At 41.4% G+C, this 21,580-nt stretch overlaps 1 protein-coding gene across 1 annotated transcript in view; it reads left to right on the forward strand.

Annotated features, from left to right (window-relative positions):
• ano1a (anoctamin 1, calcium activated chloride channel a) overlaps window positions 1–21,580 on the forward strand; it is a 288,477-nt gene that overhangs the window by 192,892 nt on the left and 74,005 nt on the right. Inside the window, exons 13-14 of the mRNA XM_073049786.1 lie at window positions 20,323–20,405; window positions 20,522–20,533. Of these exons, the coding sequence (XP_072905887.1) occupies window positions 20,323–20,405; window positions 20,522–20,533 (95 nt within the window). The remainder of the gene's footprint in view (window positions 1–20,322; window positions 20,406–20,521; window positions 20,534–21,580) is intronic.

Genomic DNA, 21,580 nt, shown 5'->3' on the forward strand with positions numbered 1-21,580 from the left:
GAATATCTACACTGTGAGATGCCCCTCTTGAAGGATTTGGCTATTTTGTTCAGATCTGAACATGACAAATAACAGACACTGAATGACTGTTTGTCGTAATACTGAGGTCAGTGTTAGGGGTCCTTTTACCTCTGAGTCTGACGTTTCGTTTTATAAGAGTTGCAGTCAATTCCAATTGTGTATTGAAATGGGCGATACACCATCAATCATCCTTTTGTAATTGGAAAGTAATCAGTGCCCTTGGCATTAAAGTCCTGATGCTGAGGAGCAATTGGTTAAAGTAACAAAAGTGAGTAAAAAAAATCTTAAACTCTTAGATACATGGATGATAGAAAAGGGTTATGTAGGATGGAAGGATAAGATTAATCTTAAAGTGTGCTAAAAGGTCAAAATAATATTGTGGGCCAAAGGGCCTGTACTATATTCATCTTTTCAAACCCATTTCTTCCTTTGGCTGGGCACCACCTGTTATGAGATTAGTGTATTCTCCCTGAAAAAAACTGATTTCTCATAAATACTCCCTAATTCCCAAGGTAAATAAAAACATTTCTAGGATATTTGCCAGTATTCTACTTTGGCCTTTGACCTTCATGGAAGTTGTTACACCTCATTTTCATTTCTCCCTACTGCATATGAAAACTCGAGACCGGAACAGCACAAGAGGAGTAGAATTTGACCTGTTAGGTACCTCTACAAAATCCTGTATGTTGATTGGTATTTTTTCTGATCCCACACTTTCAAAAGCAACAATCAATTCTCCCAAACTCAGGTGCCTTTGTACCATGACCTCTGAATTCCATAGCTTTTGTAAAAACAGTACATCAGCCATGGTACAGATGTGGAAATGAAACCTAGTTAGATTTACTAGTAGTGTTTAAATAGCATAATTATTCAAGCTATTGTAAAGGCATGTAATGGCAAAAATACATTATAAACGATACCTGGTTTTATTTGCATTATTTTTATAGTTGTGTCCAAATGAACTGAATTATTTTGGAATGTATGGGAGAAATTTCATTAATAGATCATCCTTTTAAATAGAGCAGCAAAACAAAAATCATTTGTATTTAATTTTTCAAAAAAAGTGTTGATGCTTCTATAGTTAATGTTTTAATGGCAGATGTGTAAATGAGTCAGGTTTGGATGGTTGTGGACCAGGGCTTGGTTCCGTCCTGATTCTCTCAATGGACTTCAGTTGTCTAGTAGGAGAATTTTCTGGAGATATTCCATTTCTCTGGTTTCACCCACTCAGTTAATTTTGGGCCTGATTCAATGTTATAACGTGCAGTCACTGTCCGAAATTATAAGGAGTTGCACTAGAACCTAATTAGCAGCCAATGAATGGCAATTCACCATTGTATAGGCCTGTTGGTCTCTAAATGAATAGATGTTCCTTTGCCCAATCAATCAGCAGCAAAAATGAGGATTATATTTCAGAGGTGGTCTCTGGAACAACAGTGGAAAATGATCCTGGATTCTAAGCCAATATTGGCTGGTTCCCATCTTCATCACGGAGTTTGCATGTACTCCCAATGACCGTATGTTTTTTCCCAGGTACTTTGATTTCCTCCCACATCCCAAAGGTGTGCAGTTTCGGTAGGTAAATTGGATGTGGTTAAATGTCCCTAGTGTGTAAGTGGGGCGATTGTGGGGATGAGGAGAATAAATAGGATTAGTATAAACAGGTGCATGATGGTGAACACAAACCTGATAGACCAACAGGTCCTGATCTCCTGCTGTATCTCTTGATGTGTTCGTGACCCTTAATCATGACTTTTTGGTGACGGGGTGGAGATGCGTCTCTACAAAAGCAGGTGTACGGCATCCTCTATCAGCTATCCTGCAGGTCATCCTTGGGCAAGGTGTAGCACCTGCTTAGCCCTCCCCCAGTCATGGTCATTTGAAGCCTTGGGAGCAGGTGGTGGATGGTCATATGAGCAGCTGGTGACTATCACAAGTCTTGGTTTATGCGACCACTGGCGCCAGGCAGACAATCTCTGAAGAGTATTGATAATGGCTGGGTCACCCATCTTGTAAAGACACCGTCCAGAAGAAGGCAATGGCAAAATACTTCTGCAGTAAAATTTGCCAAGAACAGTCATGGTCATATGACACTGCACATAATGATGATGATAATGATGAACAATGACTTTAATTTGAGTCACGTAAAGAGCCAACTACATTATTATCATTCATGAATTCCCGGGGTTTGATCATTGATCATTTAAGTGAACATACATGAAAAGCTTTGGTTCTGTCACCTAACTGCATCACCTGTACCTAGTGTATCATTCCAGACCACGCTTTCGCTATCATAAACACAAGAAAGTCTGCAGATGCTGGAAATCCAAAGCAACACACCCAAGATGCAGCCAATGAGAATTTACTTATTTCATCTATTTATGATCACATGGCAACATTTAAAATACTAGGCAACCTGAGGTCGTGCCAACAAAGTGGCATCCTACCTACAAGTGAAACAAAAATAACCATTTCCTCAGCTTTTCAAAAGTCAGAACTATTCAGGTTAAAATGTCATGCTTGGCTCTAGACTGGTCAGTCAGTGCCCTAGATGCAGGAAATGACAGTATTATACTGATTATGAAAACAGAAAAAATAACCCTGAAGGTACTCAAGTCAGGGAGCATCTGCGAAAAGAGGGCCAGAGTTAAGGTTTCCATTCCCAAACCTATCATTAACATCTGGTTTCTTTCCCCTCCTGCTGCCACTCCACCTGCCTATCTCCCGTGCACTCTTTCCACCACTGGTTCCCCTCCAACTGCAGTTCTCATTTGTCTTCCTTGCCTCCATTATTTGGTTCCATGCATCACCTTCCTCTCCCAGCAGATTTCAGCGTCTGCAGCCCTTTGTCACCTCAACCTATCTCCCCTAGCCTGTCGCTAATCATGCACTTTCCTCATCACCTGGATCCTCTTATCATTTGCCACCTCTTGCTCCATCCCTTCCCCTCTCCTCTTTGTACTAGCCATCTATCTTTCAGTCCAGTTGAAGGGCTTGACCCAAAACATTGACCATCCATTTCCCTTTAAAGACATCACATTCCATGTCCTACCATCCAGGCCATGCTCTCTTTTCACTGCTGCCCTCAGGAAGGAGGTCCCACACCACCAGGTTCCAGAACAGTTATTACTCTTCAAACATCACACTTCTGAAGCAGCGTGGATAACTTCACTGACCTCAACACGGAGCTGATTCCACAACCTGTGGACTCGCTTTCAAGGCCCCTACAATGCATTTGTCAGAATTATTTGCTTGTTTGCCTTTTGTATTCATTTGCACAATGGCTGTTTGTCTGTCTTTCTTTGTGTAGTTTCTCATTGATTCTACTGTATTTGTTTGTTCAACTGTGAATGCCCACAAGAAAATGAATTTCCAGGTGACATATGTACCTTGATAATAAATTTTCTCTGAACTTTGAACTTTGACTTGCTGAGTTCCTCCAGCAGTTTGTTTTACTCCAGATTCCAGTATCTGCAGTTGCTAGTTTCTCCCTGCCAACGTATATTGATTATACAATGATATAAAGTATTCATAATATATTTTGAATATATAATGATTCTGTACACAGAACCCATTTGACTGACTTTCCCTCATTGGTAGAGATATCCATTTTGTCCCACTCCCTCCACTTATCCAATTCCCTTTCAAACCCTGCAAGCCTACTTTCCCCACTTTCTGACTGTGCATTTTGACAGCATCTTGCTCACTGTGACCCTTGTTAGCCAACATTTTTAACATTTCATTTCCTGCACCCAAAATCATAAAGCACTACAGCAGAGAAGCAAGACCTTCAGCCCGTCTACTCCATGCCAAACTATTATTCTACCTAGTCCCATCGACCTGCACCTGGACTATAGCCCTCCATACCCCTCTCATCCACGTACCTAACCAAATTTCTCTTCAGTGTTGGAAATTGAACCCACATGTACCACTCTGAGTGACAGCTTAGTCCACGTTCTCACCACTCCCCTTTCTCCCCTTACCCATGACCTGGAGTCAACTCTGGAAAAAGCTTGCTTGCATCTGTTGTTGAAGGGACTCCTGGTTATGCCATCAAGTCTGTTCATTGTTGCTAATATTAGAATAATTGCTCATCCAAAGATAAATTCGGAGTGAATAAGGGCATGTGAAAGAGGAGGAGAATTCAACTTTATTTCCTCACTGTTTACCTTGGTACATTCTTCCCATTATTACCTTGGGGGATTTTAAATGTTAGCTGATCGGGGGGGAAAAAAAAGATCACAGAGCTTTCTTACAATTTAAAGTCCCAATGAAGTGACTTGGCATGAAACATCAACTGTTTATTCCTCTCCATAGATTTGACCAAGTTCCTCCAGGATTTTGTGTCAATTACTCTGGATTTCCAGCATCTGCAGAATATCATGTGCTTTAAATTTAAAAGCAGTTAGCCACAAGAAAGCAGAATGGTGGGGGTGGGGGGGGGGTGGTGAACTGTTTGCTTAGTATTATTGTTGTAGGTAATGTTAATCTGGTCATTACTTCCTCCCTAACAGTTTCTGTAGTGATGCTATTTTCTTTGACTACCATTTCCACAGGATCTGTTTGAATGCTGTTTCTAGTTTGAGTACATTCAATGCAATGAGCAGTGTAAGCCAAATTAGTTTTAATTTTGATGTGTAGAGTGCAGGAGGTGAAGATGCAAACTCTGCACCACTGAAATGAATTAAGTCCTTACCTCTGGGATGGCACTTTACTTTGCCAGGTATTCTCTAACAAATAGACCACTGGCCGTAAGACATTAGAGCAGAATTGGGTCATTTGGCTCATCGAGTCTGCTCTGCCTTTCCATCATGGCTGATTTGTAATCCTTCCCAATCCCATTCTCCTGCCTTTTCTTTGCAACCATTGATGCTCTGCCTATTCAAGAGCCTATCAACCTCCACTTTAAATATACCCAATGAATTGCTCTCCACAGTAGTCTGTGGCAACGAATTCCACAGATTCACCTCCCTTTGGCTCAAGAAGCTCCTCGTCTCTATTCTAAATGGATATTCCTCTTTCCTGAGACTCTGGCCCTAATCACACCCACTGTAAGAAACATCCTCTCGGCATCCGCTCTATAAGTGCAAGTGAAATGCAATGCTCCCTGTCCAAAGATGCATTTTTTAAAAAACTCTATTTGTGTGCGATTCCTGGCAGATATTTTGAAATTTATCTTAACATGGTGAATCATTAAATTCTTTTTAAACGTTGGAACTTAACAATGAGAAGTATGGGACTGTTATATAGCCGACCAGATGCTCGAACAGGAAAATATTTTGTGCAGACATTCTTGTTGTGCTTGTTTTGCTTGTCTAGGCTAGCCTTTTTATTACCCCATGGACTCCTTCCCTTCTCCCTAGTGCACTTACCAACTATTTGGCAAATGTTTATAGAGCATCTGTGTCTAAACATTCCTTGGTAGAAGCAGCTTTATCTTATTCCTTACCCTGGTGGATCACTTTCCTTGCCTGTTGCATTTATTGGGCTGCAGTTGCTGTGGGATTCCCATGTAATACAAATAACCCTCCCCTTAAGATGAACCACCTCACTGGAGGACCCACAGTGTTTATACATTGTGTCTGGGATCTAGTGTAGTCTTTTATTGCAGTCCATGCAATTCTGTAACAGCTCTGCATCTGATAGAGCATTTGTGCAAGTATTTGAGCGAGGGACTCCGCTAAATTAATTTGGTGAAGGCAGTATGTAATTGTTGCCGGACATTATCTTTTTGCATCCCAACCATTCGTTTTTCATTTTCTTTATTTCTGTTCCGTTTTTGTTCTCTCTCACACATAATTTTCCCTTGTGGATAAGCAAACAGGTGAGCTGAATCCTTCCGCAGGGGCCCATAAGCTGCTGGGGTTAGAGGCACTTCTTCTCTCAATAGGATATAAAGCACAATCTCTTTTCCCTCTATAATCTAACCATGGCCATGGAGTTGTGGAAACATTTCTTCAGCTGCCGGTGTGGGATTAAAAAGATTTTTGAACTAGTGTACATTACAAACTCTTCATTAAACTTGTCTCTGTGTCTCTCGATAGACCTGTATCTCAGCACAGTAGTGTAGAAGTCAGAATCACTTAACAGTGCCAGCGATCATCGATTGGGGTTCATTCCCCACCACAGTCTGTAAGGAATTTATATGTTTTGCACGTGACCCCATAGGTTTTTGCTGAGGCCTCCACTTTCCTCCTATATTCCAAAGGTGTACGGCTTGGGATTCATGAGTTGTGGGCATGATATGTTGGCACCAGAAGCATGCTCAGCACAATCCTCAGTCATTGAAGCAGAACGATACATTTTACTGTATGTTTCGCTGTACACGTGACCAATAAAACTAGTCTTTGGTCTTTTACCAGGTGCTATAATGGTGTCAGTGTCTGACTTGCCATTTAAAGCTTGTGCACAACTCTGAATCAGAATCAGGTTGATCATCACTGACGTGTCTTGAAATTTATTGTTTGTTGGCAGCTGTACAGTTCAATACATAAATTGTTATAAAGTTACAATAAGAAAAGTGCAAGCTATGTAGTACAAAGGAGAGCAAGATAGTAAGGTAATGTCCATGCACCCTTCAAAAATCTGATGCCAGTGGGGCAAGAAGCTGTTCTGTGTCTTCAGGCTCCTGTACCTCCTTTGTGATGGTAGTAATGAAGAGAGAACATGTCCTGTGTGGTGAGGGTCCTTAATGATGGATGGCACCTTCTTGAGGCACCTCCTTTGCAGATGTTCTCAATGCTGGAGAAGCTAGTGCCCATGATGATAACTGGCCAAGTTTACAACCCTCTGCAGTTGTTTCCGATCCTTTGCATTGGCACTTCCATGCCAGATGATGATGCACCCAGTTAGAATGCTCTCCACAGTACATCTTGCTATTACATCAGTCAAGTGGTATAGCCGCAAACATGACAGTACTGCTATCAAGAGGGATATTGCCAACATAATCATCCATTGGTCTAAAGGCAGATAATGTAGCATGGCAGGTGGCACTTTGGCCTAGCTTGTGTCCAGCATGTGCGCATACATAGCACCATCCAGAGACAGAGAAGCAGTTTCAGCGACAGGTTACTATCGATACAATGCTCCTCAGACAGGATGAAGAGGTCAATACTCCCCAATGCCATTAGGCTTTACAATTCTACCGCCAGGACTTAAGAACTTTTTAAAAGCTATTATTAATGCTTTTTGAGATAGTGATTTAGAAGCATATCATATTTTTTACTGAGTTAAGTATTGTATGTAATTAGTTTTGCTACAACAAGTGTATGGGACATTGGAAAAAAAGTTGAATTTCCCCATGGGGATGAATAAAGTATCTATCTATCTAAACCCCTCCTATCCATGTACTTGTCCAAATGTCTTTTAAACATTCTTATTGTCCCCACATCCCTGCCTCAACTGTTTTATCTGGTATTTCATTCCATACACATTCCACCCTCTGCGCAAAGAAGATGCCCCTCAGATCCCTTTTCAATCTTTCCCCTTTCACCTCTGGACCTATGCCCTGAAGATTTTAGTTCGCCACCCTGGCTAAAAGCCGTGTGCATTTACTGTCTCTGTACCTTCCATGACTTTATACCTCTCCAAGGTACCCCTTAGTCTCCTACTTTCCAAGGAATAAAGTTCCAGCCTGTCCCAACCTCTCCACAATTTCAGACACCATCCTCAGTGTTCTTCACAGTTCACTATTCTCTTCCTCATAACAGAACAGCCAAGACTGTACACAGTACTCCAGTTGTGTTCAATACTCAAGCATTGATCATGACCATGATACGTGCCCATGATGGCACATACTAAAATGTTGGTTCATGGCATGCCACCCCTCAATTTCTTAAGCCTTACGCATAATAAAAAGATGCATAATCATTATCTTTACTACCAAATAAAAAGCAAATGATTTTGTACCATCCGAGAGCAATGAAGACATGGAAATAAGCAACAAAGTCCATGCTTATTGTTACTAATTCATTAATCAATGAACATCATTGCTCAAAATTACCATTTCCATGACACATCCGGTTCCAACCGAATCATCAAGTTTGTGGAAGACACAACAGTGGTTGGCCTCATTAACGATGAGGGAGAACAATGAGTTCTAACAATGAGTGGAGGGAGAACAACTGGTAGAACGGTGAGATCACAACAACTTGAATCTCACCACGGACAAGACTAAAGAGGTGATTGTGAACTTTTACAATGGTGCAGACTGACCACTTATCATTGCACATAAACTTCTCTGACACGGTGAGAGTTAGGATGTTTCTGGGTGTGCACATAACAGATGATCTCACCTGCTCCCTCAACACCACCTCCCTAGTCAAGAAAGCAGAGCAGTGTCTCCACATCTTGTCGAGACCGAAGCAAGCAAAGCTTGCGCCCCCCCACCCCACCACTGGATCGGCATTGACAGCTACATCTCTGCCTAATTAATATGGGAATTGCAAGACATCTGACCACAAGACCCTACAAAAGATTGTGAGGACTGCTGAGAGGATCACTGGGGTCTCCCTTCTACCTATCCTGGATACTGCATACACAGAGCCCTTAGCATTGTCAGTGTTTCCCCTCATCCATCCAACAATCTCTTTGACCTGCTCATCAAGCAGGAGATACCATAGCATAAAGATGAGGACTGTTAGGATAGGAAACAACTTCCTCCCCAGAGCATGAGATTAGTGACTCCCCTGCCACCACACAGATCTTACCATGTATGAAACACCAGTAGCATTATAGCGTTTATTTTCTCATTTGTTGCATAAATGCACATAATTGTTAATTTACTTGTAGTAGTATTATTTTGTTTTGTGTGTAAGTTACACATATTATGCACCTAGATCCAGAGAAAAGTTGTTCTGTTTGGCAGTATAATATATACAGTCGAAATAATTTCTGGTAAGATGGCAGTGGCTTCCATGTGGCTAACCAAAGATGTTATTGTCTTTTTTTAAATGCCTTTTTTATGATCACTAGATATTGCTGGACATTAAAAACTTAAAGTACAAGTATATCTCATCATCGAGTTGTTCATTGGTGAAGGAGCTGGACTTGCTGTGAACCATGTTGATGCCTGCTACAGAGAGGCATTAGCAAGAGTGCATCAAGGTGGTGTGCAGTTTAACAGTGACAAATTGTCTCAGTTGTTTTTTGTGTGATTGCAAGACCCTGTTGGACATTGGTAATGTAGAATACTGCAAGTCCAGTTCACTGGTTTATTGGCGGGACTGACAGCCGGGGGGGGGGGGAGTGGGTGGTGCTGCCTGGCCTCCGTTGTAGCAAGGGCTAGGCCTCATACAGTGGGATTGCCTGTTTGCAGTTACCCAGGAGAGAAGTGCTGGAGGTGGTGTTGTATGGGATCCATGCTGGTGTTGGTGCTGCCCTCCAGTGCTCGCTCGGTAGAAGATGAGCCGGATTGTATTCGGCTACAGATTGCTGCCAACTCAGGAGGGACTTGGACTAGATTATATATTTCTGTGTGATTCTGTGTTTACTGATGTATGTGTCTTGTGGTGTGTATGACAAATGGGACTTGTTCTGCACCTTGGCCCTGGAGGAACACTGTTTCTTTTGGCTGTATTCATGGATACTCATGTATGGTTGAATGACCATAAAACTTGAACTAATGTTTAGAAGTTTTGAAATATCTGCTTTGGACTCTTCTTGGCATGGGAGTAAATGTAGAAAGTTCATGGACGCAAGAGGATGAAAAATTTTATCAAGCCTAATAGGGTATCTTGTATGTATATAAGATATACTTCCTTTGGGAAAGAATCTCTGTTGAAAGTCGTGAGTTTCAACTAAAATTTGATAAAGGGACTAGCAAATTTTAAAAATCTAAGATGAAATATTATCACATATTTAAATTTAAACCTGAATTCTGTATGCCTCAGTGAGTTCCTTGTGTATAGTTAAGCAATACTTAAAAACCACAAAGAAAGATATCTTGCTCCTTTGAGTTCTTCTCAGACTACAGAAATGATTCATCAAATATCAAGTTCCTGGCTGTCAACATCTCTGAAGACCTATCCTGGGCTCAACGTAGTAATGCAATTACAAAGAAGGCATGACAGTTGCTATATTTGAAATTTGGGGAGATTTGGTATGTCACCACAGACTCGCAAATATCTACAGATGTACCATGGAGATCATTCTAGCTGGTTGAATCACCATCTGGAATGAGAAGCAACTGCACAGCTTCAGGAAGAAGCTGCAGAAAGTTGCAAATTCAGCCAGCTCCATCATGGGATCATGGGAGCTAGCCTTGATCTAGAGCACCCAAGACATGCTCTTCTCATTACTACCATCAGGGAGGAGGTACAGGAACCTGAGGACACATACTCAACATTTTAGGAACAGCTTCAAAGTTTTCTGCCGTCAAATTCTAAATGGACAATCAGCCAACCCATGAACACTACCTCACTACTTTTACTCTCTTTTTCAGTTTCAGAATCAGAATCAGGTTTATTATCACCGGCATGTGACGTGAAATTTGTTAACTTAGCAGCAGCAGTTCAATGCAATATATAATCTAGCAGAGAGAAAAAGAATAATAATAAATAAAATAAAAATAATAATAAACAAGTAAATCAATTACATATATTGAATAGACTTTAAAAAAACATACAAAAATAGAAATACTGTATATTGTTTTAAAAAGTGAGGTAGTGTCCAAAGCTTCAATGTCCATTTAGGAATCGGATGGCAGAGGGGAAGAAGCTGTTCCTGAATCGCTGAGTGCATGCCTTCAGGCTTCTGTACATCCTGCCTGATGGTAACAGTGAAAAAAGAGCATGCCCTGGATGCTGGAGGTTGTTAATAATGGACACTGCCTTTCTGAGACACCGCTCCCTAAAGATGTCCTGGGTACTTTGTAGGCTAGTACCCAAGATGGAGCTGACTAGATTTAAACCTTCTGCAGCTTCTTTCGGTCCTGTGTAGCAGCCCCCCCCCCCCCCATACCAGACAGTGATGCAGCCTGTCAGAAGTTTTTGAGTGTATTTGTTGACATGCCAAATCTCTTCAACTCCTAATAAAGTATAGCCGCTGTCTTCCCTTCTTTATAATTACATCGATATGTTGGAACCAGGTTAGATCCTCAGACACCCCAGGACCTTGAAGCTGCTCACTCTCTCCACTTCTAATCCCTCTGAGGATTGTTTACTTAATTTAATTTTTAATATATATTATTGTAATTTATAGCACTTTTTATGTATTGCACCATACTGCTACTGCAAAGCTACAGATTTCATGACGTACATTAGTCATAGTGAACCTGATTCTATATCATTTGGTGATATCACAGTAGGTGGCGGGTGCAGACACATCTCTCGATCCAGATTTTTCCTCGGGATTTACTCCCAAAGCCTTCCCCGTGAGTGAGTATAACCTCATGGCAGCGGAGGTTTGAGATCAGAGTTTCCTTCTGCACCTTCTGTCCGCAGCGACTGGTTTTAAGGCACCAGTAACCTGCCTTTGCCCCTTATCCTGCCAGTGGAAGGGCCTGCTGTGCTTAGTAGCTAAGACACGTGGAGGCAATGAGTTGTACCTGGTTGCAAGAGGCTATACACACCTTTGGGAGCACTTGGTAGGTAATGGGAGGTTATCCCCACTACTCTCCCAGCTATAACACATTGATTTACTCCTAGATCTACAACACTGAAACTGTGATTGAGAATACATTGAGTACATGTGTCTAAAAAGAAAGGTTGATAACTGACTGGAAAGATGAGGGGTTTTATTTGAGGTGACCAATGTAGGAGGCTGTAGACAGAGCAGAGTAAGAGTTGGCAAATAAACCAATTGTTCTCAATTGACTTTATTCCTCAGAGTTTATCTTGGAAAGCAGAAATGCATTTACATGCTACTTTTTTATTTTGCTCTGCATTTAGCCAAGTCAAAGATTAAAGATGAGCTTTATTTGTCATATGTACATTGAATCATGCAGTGACCTGCATCATTTGTGGCGGTGACCAACGCAGTCCAAGGATGTGCTTGGGTCAGCCCACAAGTGTCGCCATACTTCTGGCAGCATCATAGCAGACCCACTACTTACTGGCACTATCTCATCTTAGGAACGTGGGAGGAAATTGGAGCACTCAGAGGAAACCCACACGGTAACAGTGAGAACGTGCAAACGCCTTACAGACCATGTCAGAATTGAACCTCGATGAAAGAAAAGCCTTACGCTATCTGCTACACAATTGTGCTGCCTGTGCAACTTGAATCAAGAAGCCTTGTTCTGTTTTGTATTTCAGAATACAGTATCTTTCTTATGTACAGGAGCCATATTAGGAGTATTACTTGGATTTGTTATTGACATCGATAGTCATGTCAGAATTAAAATGTTACGGATGTCCCTATTGCTCAACTACTCCGCATAGGTTGATTTAAGGCAAGCTTACATAAAGTAATGGACTGTAAGCAAAACAAATGGTTTTAATGGATAGTTGTAATTGAAAGTTTGACTGGCATTGCACAACAGTTGCTAAGTATTAAACAGAGCTTATAATGTTTACATAAGTGTAAACATCAAGGCTACATGTAGAGGTTTCCTGGCCAGTTGTTTATCACTTAAGTTATTCCCATAAATCTTTTGGTGACATTCTAATTGTTTGAAAAGTAGGAATTTCTAAGCAAAAAAAAAACACTCTGGAAGTAATCATTTTGTAGAGTAATACTAAAGCTCTTAATCAATCCCTGCAATCGATTCTATAAAATGATTTACAAAATGGACAGCCAAGGTTACTGACTGCCATTAGGAACATTTGGTCCAAGTCACCAACTCCCTTTAAACAGACACCTAGATTACTGAAAGCCTAAGCAACTGAAGAGGAAAGTACCTGGCATACATATCAACAATAAATCTCTTTTATACCACCAGAATTACATTAAACTTAGAACAGCGCAGCACAATATAGTCTTTCAGACCACCATGTTGTACTGACCTGCTGTATATTCAGAAGTCCTACTTCTGATGAAGGATCTTGGCCCAAAACGTCAACTCTACATTCTTATCTATTGATGGTGCCCAACCAGCTAAGTTCCTCTAGCATTTTGTGTGCTCCTCTGCATTTCCAGTTCCTCGTGCTGGAGAGGGCAGGAACAGGGAGATAATGGATCTGAATGTGTGGCTGAGGAACTGGTGCAGGAAGCAAGGATTTACATTCTTGGACCACTGGGATCTGTTTTGGGGTAGAGATGAATTGTACAAAAGGGACGGGTTGCACCTTAATAGGCGGGGGACCAGCATTCTGGCAGACAGGTTTGCCACTGCAACACGGATGTGTTCAAACTAAGTAGTGGGGGGGAGGGGATGAACTGGAAATATAAGGAAGGAGTTAAAGGGAAAGTGAAAATAAGAAAAGTTAAAAAGGACAACAGGATCAATGGGGTAGAAAGCTCAAGAAGAGATCATACAGTATGGCCAAGTGAAATAGGAATTGATATGAAAGGAGAGGGGAGTAACAAATTAAAAGTATTATATATGAATGCACGAAGTATAAGGAATGCAGTAGATGAGCTTGAGGCTCAGTTGGAAATTGGCAAGTACGATGTTGTGGGAATAACAGAGACATGGCTTCAAGCGGACAGGGCCTGGGAAATGAATACTCAAGGCTTTACATCTTATCGAAAGGACAGACTAACTGGCAGAGGGGGTGGGGTAGCTCTGTTAGTGAGGAATGATATTCAGTCCCTTGCGAGGGGGGAGGACATAGAATCAGGGATGTAGAGTCAGTATGGATAGAACTGAGAAATTCTAAGGGTAGAAAGATCCTAATCGGAGTTATCTACAGGCCCCCAAACAGCAGTCTGGATGTAGGGTGTAAGTTGAATGAAGAGTTAAAATTGGCATGTCGCAAAGGTAATGATACAGTTGTCATGGGGGATTTCAACATGCAGGTAGACTGGGAGAATCAGAATGGTACTGGACCCCAAGAAAGGGAGTTTGTGGAGTGCCTCCAAGATGGATTCTTAGAACAGCTTGTTCTGGAGCCTACCAGGGAGAAGGCAATTCTAGATTTAGTGTTGTGCAATGAACCGGATTTGATCAGGGACCTCGAAGTAAAGGAACCATTAGGAAGTAGTGACCATAATATGATATGTTTTAACCTACAATTTGAGAAGGAGAAGGGAAAATCGGATGCGTCAGTATTACAGTTAAACAAAGGGAACTATGGAGCTATGAGGGAGGAGCTGGCCAAAGTTCAATGGAACAATACCCTAGCAGGGAAGACAGTGGAACAACAATGGCAGGTATTTCTGGGAATAATGCAGGAGGTGCAGGATTGGTTCATTCCAAAGAGGAAGAAAGATCCTAAGGGGAGTAAGGGGCAGCCGTGGCTGACAAGGGAAGTAAAGGGCAGTATAAAAATAAAAGAGAAGAAGTATAACATAGCAAAGATGAGTGGGAAACCGGAGGACTGAGAAGCTTTTAAAGAGCAACAGTAGATAACAAAAAAGGAAATACGCCAAGAAAAAATGAGGTACGAAGATAAACTAACCAAGAATATAAAGGAGGATGGTAAAAGCTTCTTTAGGTATGTAAATAGCAAAAAAATAGTTAAGACCAAAATTGGGCCATTGAAGACAAAAAACGGGTGAATTTATTATGGGGAACAGGGAAATGGCAGATGAGTTGAACAGGTACTTTGGATCTGTCTTCACTAGGGAAGACACAAACAATCTCCCAGATGTAATAGTGGCCAAAGGAACTAGGGTAAAGGATGAACTGAAGGAAATTTATTTTAGGCAAGAAACGGTGTTGGATAGACTGTTGAGTCTGAAGGCTGATAAGTCCCCGGGACCCGATGGTCTGTATCCCAGGGTACTTAAAGAGGTGGCTCTAGAAATTGCAGACGCATTGGTAATCATTTTCCAATGTTCTATAGATTCAGGAACAGCTCCTGCTGATTGGAGGGTGGCTAATGTTGTCCCACTTTTCAAGAAAGGAGGGAGAGAGAAAACAGGGAATTATAGACCAGTTAGCCTGACGTCAGTGGTGGAAAAGATGCTGGAGTCAATTATAAAAGAGGAAATTACGACACATTTGGATAGCAGTAGAAGGATCAGTCCGAGTCAGCATGGATTTATGAAGGGAAAAGCATGCTTGACTAATCTTCTGGAGTTTTTTGAGGATGTAACTATGAAAATGGACAAGGGAGAGCCAGTGGATGTAGTGTACCTGGACTTCCAGAAAGCTTTTGATAAAGTCCCACATGGGAGATTAGTGGGCAAAATTAGGGCACATGGTATTGGGGGCAGAATACTGACATGGATTGAAAATTGGCTGGCTGACAGGAAACAAAGAGTAGCGATTAACGGGTCCCTTTCGGAATGGCAGGCTGTGACCAGTGGGGTACCGCAAGGTTCGGTGCTGGGACTGCAGCTGTTTACAATATACATTAATGATTTAGATGAAGGGATTAAAAGTAACATTTGCAAATTTGCTGATGACACAAAGCTGGGTGGCAGTGTGAAATGTCAGGAGGATGTTATGAGAATGCAGGGTGACTTGGACAGGTTGGGTGAGTGGGCAAATGTATGGCAGATGCAGTTTAATGTGGATAAATGTGAGGTTATCCACTTTGGTGGCAAGAACAGGAAGGCAGATTATTATCTAAATGGAGTCAAGTTAGGAAAAGGGGAAGTACAACGAGATCTAGGTGTTCTTGTACATCAGTCAATGAAAGCAAGCCTGCAGGTACAGCAGGCAGTGAAGAAAGCTAATGGCATGCTGGCCTTTATAACAAGAGGAATTGAGTATAGGAGTAAAGAGGTCTTTCTGCAGCTGTACAGGGCCCTGGTGAGACCCCACCTGGAGTATTGTGTGCAGTTTTGGTCTCCAAATTTGGGGAAGGACATTCTTGCTATTGAGGGAGTGCAGCATAGGTTCACAAGGTTAATTCCCGGAATGGTGGGACTGTCATATGTTGAAAGATTGGAGCGACTGGGCTTGTATACACTGGAATTTAGAAGGATGAGAGAGGATCTGATTGAAACATATAAGATTACTAAGGGATTGGACACACTGGAGGCAGGAAGCATGTTCCCGCTGATGGGTGAGTCCAGAACTAGATGCCACAGTTTAAGAATAAGGGGTAGGCCATTTAGAACAGAGATGCGGAAAAACTTTTTCACCCAGAGGGTGGTGGATATGTGGAATGCTCTGCCCCAGAAGGCAGTGGAGGCCAAGTCTGTGGATGCATTTAAGAGAGAGTTAGATAGAGCTCTTATAGATAGTGGGATCAAGGGATATGGGGAGAGGGCAGGAACGGGGTACTGATTGTGTATGATCAGCCATGATCACAGTGAATGGCGGTGCTGGCTAGAAGGGCCGAATGGCCTACTCCTGCACCTACTGTCTATTGTCTATTATCTGCAGAATCTCTTGTGTTTATGTTATGTCCTGCATATTTAAAATGTTTGTATCTATTGTTAATTTATTAGTCTTACTGCATGTGTATATTTTTGGGCTTTATTAATAAATATTTGGACACTAGTCCATGGAATTGGTAAAATTGTTCTTCACCTGTGCACAAAGTGATTCAATGTTAATAGAACGTTGAAGCTGTTTTACTGTTCCTCGATGCTTGTTGTGATAACAGGTGTTGGGGAATATTTCTACCTCCCCAAGAAGTGACATATTTGATTAGTTAAAACAAATTGTTCATCAAAAGATTATCCTTGCTTGTGGAAATTGGAACAAATGGGAATCTTCTATCTTGAGATTTAAACTTTGTTTCTAATTTTATGCATAAATGGTTCAGGAAAGCTAACATTAAAGGAAACGTCTTCTTAATACTATCCAACATCTTGAAGGCAATGACAATTGCCTAAACACAAGAGAGTCTGCAGATGCCGGAAATCCAAAGCAATACACACAAAATGCTGGAGGAACTCAGCAGGACAGGTAGCATCTGGGGAAATGAACAAGCAGTTGGCGTTTTGGGCCGAGACCCATCTTCAGGACTGAAAAGGACGGGGGAAGACACCAGAATAAAAACGTGGAGGGAGGGGAAAGAGGCTAGGTGGAAGGTGACCAGATTTGTGATTTCAGAAGAACATAAACTAGCAAGATGGTGAAGCTCCAGGTGTCAGGGTTCATGAAGTGTGTAAAGTTACCATTATCATATTAGAAGGTTCTTGGGAAACTGAAAGGTCTGGAGGTAGATGAAACACCTGGATTAGATGGTGTACAACTTAGGGTTCTGAAAGAGCTGGCATAAGAGATTGTGGAGGCAATATTAATGATCTTTCAAGAATGACTAGATTCTGGAATGGTTTGGGAAGACTGGAAAATTGCAAATGTCACTCCACTCTTCAAGAAAGGAGCGAGTCAGAAGAAAGGAAATTATAGGCCAGTTGATCTGACCTCAGGGGTTGGGAAGATGTTGGGGTTGATTATTAAGGATGTAGTTTTGGAGCACTTGATAAAATAGGCCGTAGTCAGCATGGCTGCCTGACAAATACGTTGGAATTCTTTGAAGAAATAACAAGCAGGATTGGCAAAGGAGAATCTGTTGATGTTGTGTACTTGGATTTTCAGAAGGCCTTTGACAAGGTGCCACATATGAGGCTCCTTACAAGTTAAGAGCCCATAGTATTAGAGGAAAGATTATAGCATGGGTAAAGAAGTGGTTGATTGGCAGGAGGCAAAGAGTGGGGGAAAAAAGGGAGCCTTTTCTGGTTGAATGTCAGTGACTAGTGCTGTTCCACAGGGGTGTGTGTTGATTCTTTTTACCTTGTATGTCAATGATTTTGATGCTGGAGTTGATGGCTTTGTTGCAAAGTTTGCAGACGATGTGAAGATAGGTGGAGGAGCAGATAGTTTTGAGAAAGTAGAGGGGCTGTAGAAGGATAGTGTTGGCGCTTTGGTAGAGGAGATGAAAGAGTTAAGAATTTTCTAAATGGAGAGAAACTACAAAAATCTGAGGCACAATGGGACCTGAGAGGCCTTGTGCAGGATTCCTTAAAGGTTAATTTTGCAGGTTGAGTCTGTTTGTGAGGAAGGCAAATGCAATGTTAGCATTCATTTCAAGAGGACTAGAATAAAAAAGCAAGGATATAATGTTGATATAATTATAAACATTATAATATAATATAATGTTTATAAAGCACCAGTGAGGCCTCACTTAGAGTATGATGGCACTGGGCCTATATTCACTGGAATTTAGAAGCATGAGGGGTGACCTAATTGAAACCCATCAAATGGTGAAAGGCCTTGATCGAGTGGATGCAGAGAGAATGTTTCCTCTAGTAGGAGTAGAAGTGTCTTAAGTCCAGAGGTCACAGCCTCAGAATAGAGTGGCATCCTTTTAGAAGGGAGATGAGGAATTTCTTTAGCCAGAGAGTTGTGAGTCTGTGGAATTCGATGCCATAGGCAGCTGTGGAAGCCAAGTCCTTCTGTATATTTAAGGCAGAGGTTGATAGATTCTTGAGTGGTCAGGGCTAAAGGAAGATGGTGGGGGGGGGGGGGGGGTGAGGCAGGAGATTGGGGCTGAGGGGAAAACTGGATCAGCCATGATGAAATGGCAATGCAGACTCGATGGGCCAAATAGCCTAATTCTGCTCCTATAAAGAGGAATAAGGATGGGTAATTAGCAGTCCGGGTAATGGGTAGAAAGTTGATTTTCAAAGCTCAAATTATATTTATTATCAAAGTATATATCACCATTTACAACCCTAAGATTAATTTTCTTGTGGGCATGCTCAATAAATCCATAAAAGAATAATAACCATAATAGAATAAATGAAAGACTGCACCAACCTGGGCGTTCAACCAGTGTGTAAAAGACAGCAAACTGTTCAAATACAAAAAGAAATAAATAATAATAAGTAAGTAAGCAGTAACTAACGTGAGCATGAGATGAGGAGTCCTTGAAAGTGAGTCCATCGGTTGTGGGAGCATTTCAATGATGTGGTAAGTGATGTTGAGTGAAGTTATTCCCATAGTATATGTCACCATGTGCTAACTTGAGATTCACTTTTTTTGCAGGCATTTACAAAAAAATGAAATACAATAGAATTTATGAAAAACTAGACATAAAAAGACTGACAAACAACCAATGTACAAAAAAAGACATATTATGTAATTTTTTAAAAAATAAGTAAATAATACTGAGAACTTGAGTTGTTGAGTCCTTGAAGGTGAGTCCACAGGTTCTGGAGTCAGTTCAGTGTTGAGGTGTGCGAAATTCCCCATGTTGATTCAGAAGACTAATGGTTGAAGAGTAATAGCTGTTCCTGAACTGGATGGTGTGAGACCTCAAGCTCATGTATCTCCTTCCTGATGGCAGCAGCAAGAAGAGAGCTTGGCCTAGATGATGAGGGTCCTTGATGATGGATGCTGGTTCCTTGTACGTTTACTCAATGGTGGGGAAGGTTTAGCCTGTGATGGACTGGGCTGTATCCACCACTTTCTCTCGACTTTTCCATTCCTGGGCTTTGGTGTTTCCATACCAGGCTGTGATGCAATCAGTCGGGATGTTCTCCACTGTGCATCTATAGAAGTTTGTCAAAGCTTTTTTGTCATGGGGTATACCATCAGTATGAACAGATTGGTCCTAACTTGGGCAATTATTCAGAATATTTCCAGCTGCCATGCTTTTGGAACACGAGAAAAAGTGTCAAATGAGGCTGAATTATAGGTGGGATCTTGCTTGATTTGAAGAGGATGAGGTTAGCATGGAAATGTAGTGATCAGCACAACACTTTACAGTACCAGCAACATGGGTTCAATTCCTGCCACTGCCTGTAAGGAGTTTGTATGTTCTCCGCATAAATGCATGGGCTTCCTCTGGATTCTCCAGTTTCCTCTTACAAGACAAAGATGTACTGGATGGTAAGTTAATTGGGCACTGTAAATTGTCCTGTGGTTAGGCTAGGATTAAATCGGGGGATTGCTGGGTGGCACAGCTCGAAGGCCAGAAGGGTCTATCCCACACTATATCTTATTAAATGAATGTTAATGGTGACCAGGAACTGGAGTTTGTGACAAAGACCATCAGTGGTATCCGTAGTCTCACTGAGATAACAGCTGAAGAATGAAAATCCTTCCTTGTATCTCTATCTACATCTAAGCGCCCGTCACATATCACGATTCTGGCATGGCAAACTATCTGCAGTGTCTACAACTGAAGGGCACTTTTATCCCCCAAAGTCAGCGCACTGTTGTGTAGGAATGTGGAGAAATTATTTAAAGAAATTCTTTATATTTGACAAGACTCTTATTAATTTGTAGTCATTTTAATTTATTGCTGGAAAAATAATAATCATTTTAATAAAAGCTGATTTTATTTCCAGCTGCCATGTTCTTGGAACACTGGAAAAGGTGCCAAATGAGGCTGAATTATAGGTGGGATCTTACTGGATTTGAAGAGGATGAGGTTAGACTTTAAGATTCATTCCTTAAAAGTCCCTAAATTTTCATTGAACAATATTTTGCCATTAATTTTTGCCATTAATAACTCTTCTTTCTTCTTCTGTTGCCGTCGGCCTGAAGGAACGATTAAAGGTTTGGATTTTTTTAAAATTATCTCCTGTACATCTTTCTGAAGCTTGCCTAATTATGACGTTTCTATTGCTGTATTGGTGCTGGGTGGGGGAGGGGGCTGGGCTTAATCCAATACAATTTTATGTTACGCTTCAGAGCTTTTTCCTTTCTACATGTTGTAATGTTGTATTGTCAAAACAAATCATGTTTGCCATAATTGATCTTAATTCTTTTCATGAGAGCTGTTGTTCGAAAGAGAATTTCTCATCAAGCTACTCAGTACTTGTACTTGTCTGCCATAAATGCCTCTTTCCATTTCATCCCAGGTACAAAAATGACTCTTCCAAATTTGGCAAGTTTATGCTAATTAGAAGTGGGGAAAGCCCAAAAGAGCTTTTAGTCATTTAAGGTAGTTGTATACATTCATTGGCCCATTTTATTATTAGTTACCTCCTGTACCTAATAATGTGGCCACTGAGTGGATATTCATGGTCTTCTGCTGCTGTAGCCAGTCCACTTCAAGCTTTGACAGGTTGTGCATTCACAGATGCTCTTCTCCACACCAGTGTTGTAACGTGTGGTTACTTGAGTTACAGTTGCCTTCCTGTCAGTTTGAACCAGTCTGGCCATTCTCCTCTGACCTCTGTCATTAACCAGGCATTTTCCCCCACGCCGAACTTGGGTGTGGCAGTTAACACGAGGCTATTACAGCGTTGGGCATTGCGTTTCCACGTTCAATCCCGGCATCCTCTGTAAAGAGTCTCTGTACATCCTTCCGTGGAATGTATGGGTTTTCTCCAGGTGCTCTTGTTTACTCTTGCAATTTATAGGCTTTCCGGCTAGGTTAACTGGTCATCGTAAATTGTCCCATGATTAAGTTAAGGTTAAATCGAAGTTGTTGGGAGTTTCTGGGTGGAAGGGCCTATTCTGCGCTGTCACTGTAAGTAAATAGACTGCAACCCACTGGACTTTGTTTTTGTTTTCACACCATTCTCTGTAAATTCTGGAGGCTACTGTGTGTGAAAATCCCAAGAGATCAGTAGTTTCTAGCTTACTCAAATCACCCAA

Source organism: Hemitrygon akajei, chromosome 6, assembly GCF_048418815.1.
Source record: "Hemitrygon akajei chromosome 6, sHemAka1.3, whole genome shotgun sequence".
Classification (NCBI taxonomy): Eukaryota; Metazoa; Chordata; class Chondrichthyes; order Myliobatiformes; family Dasyatidae; genus Hemitrygon; species Hemitrygon akajei.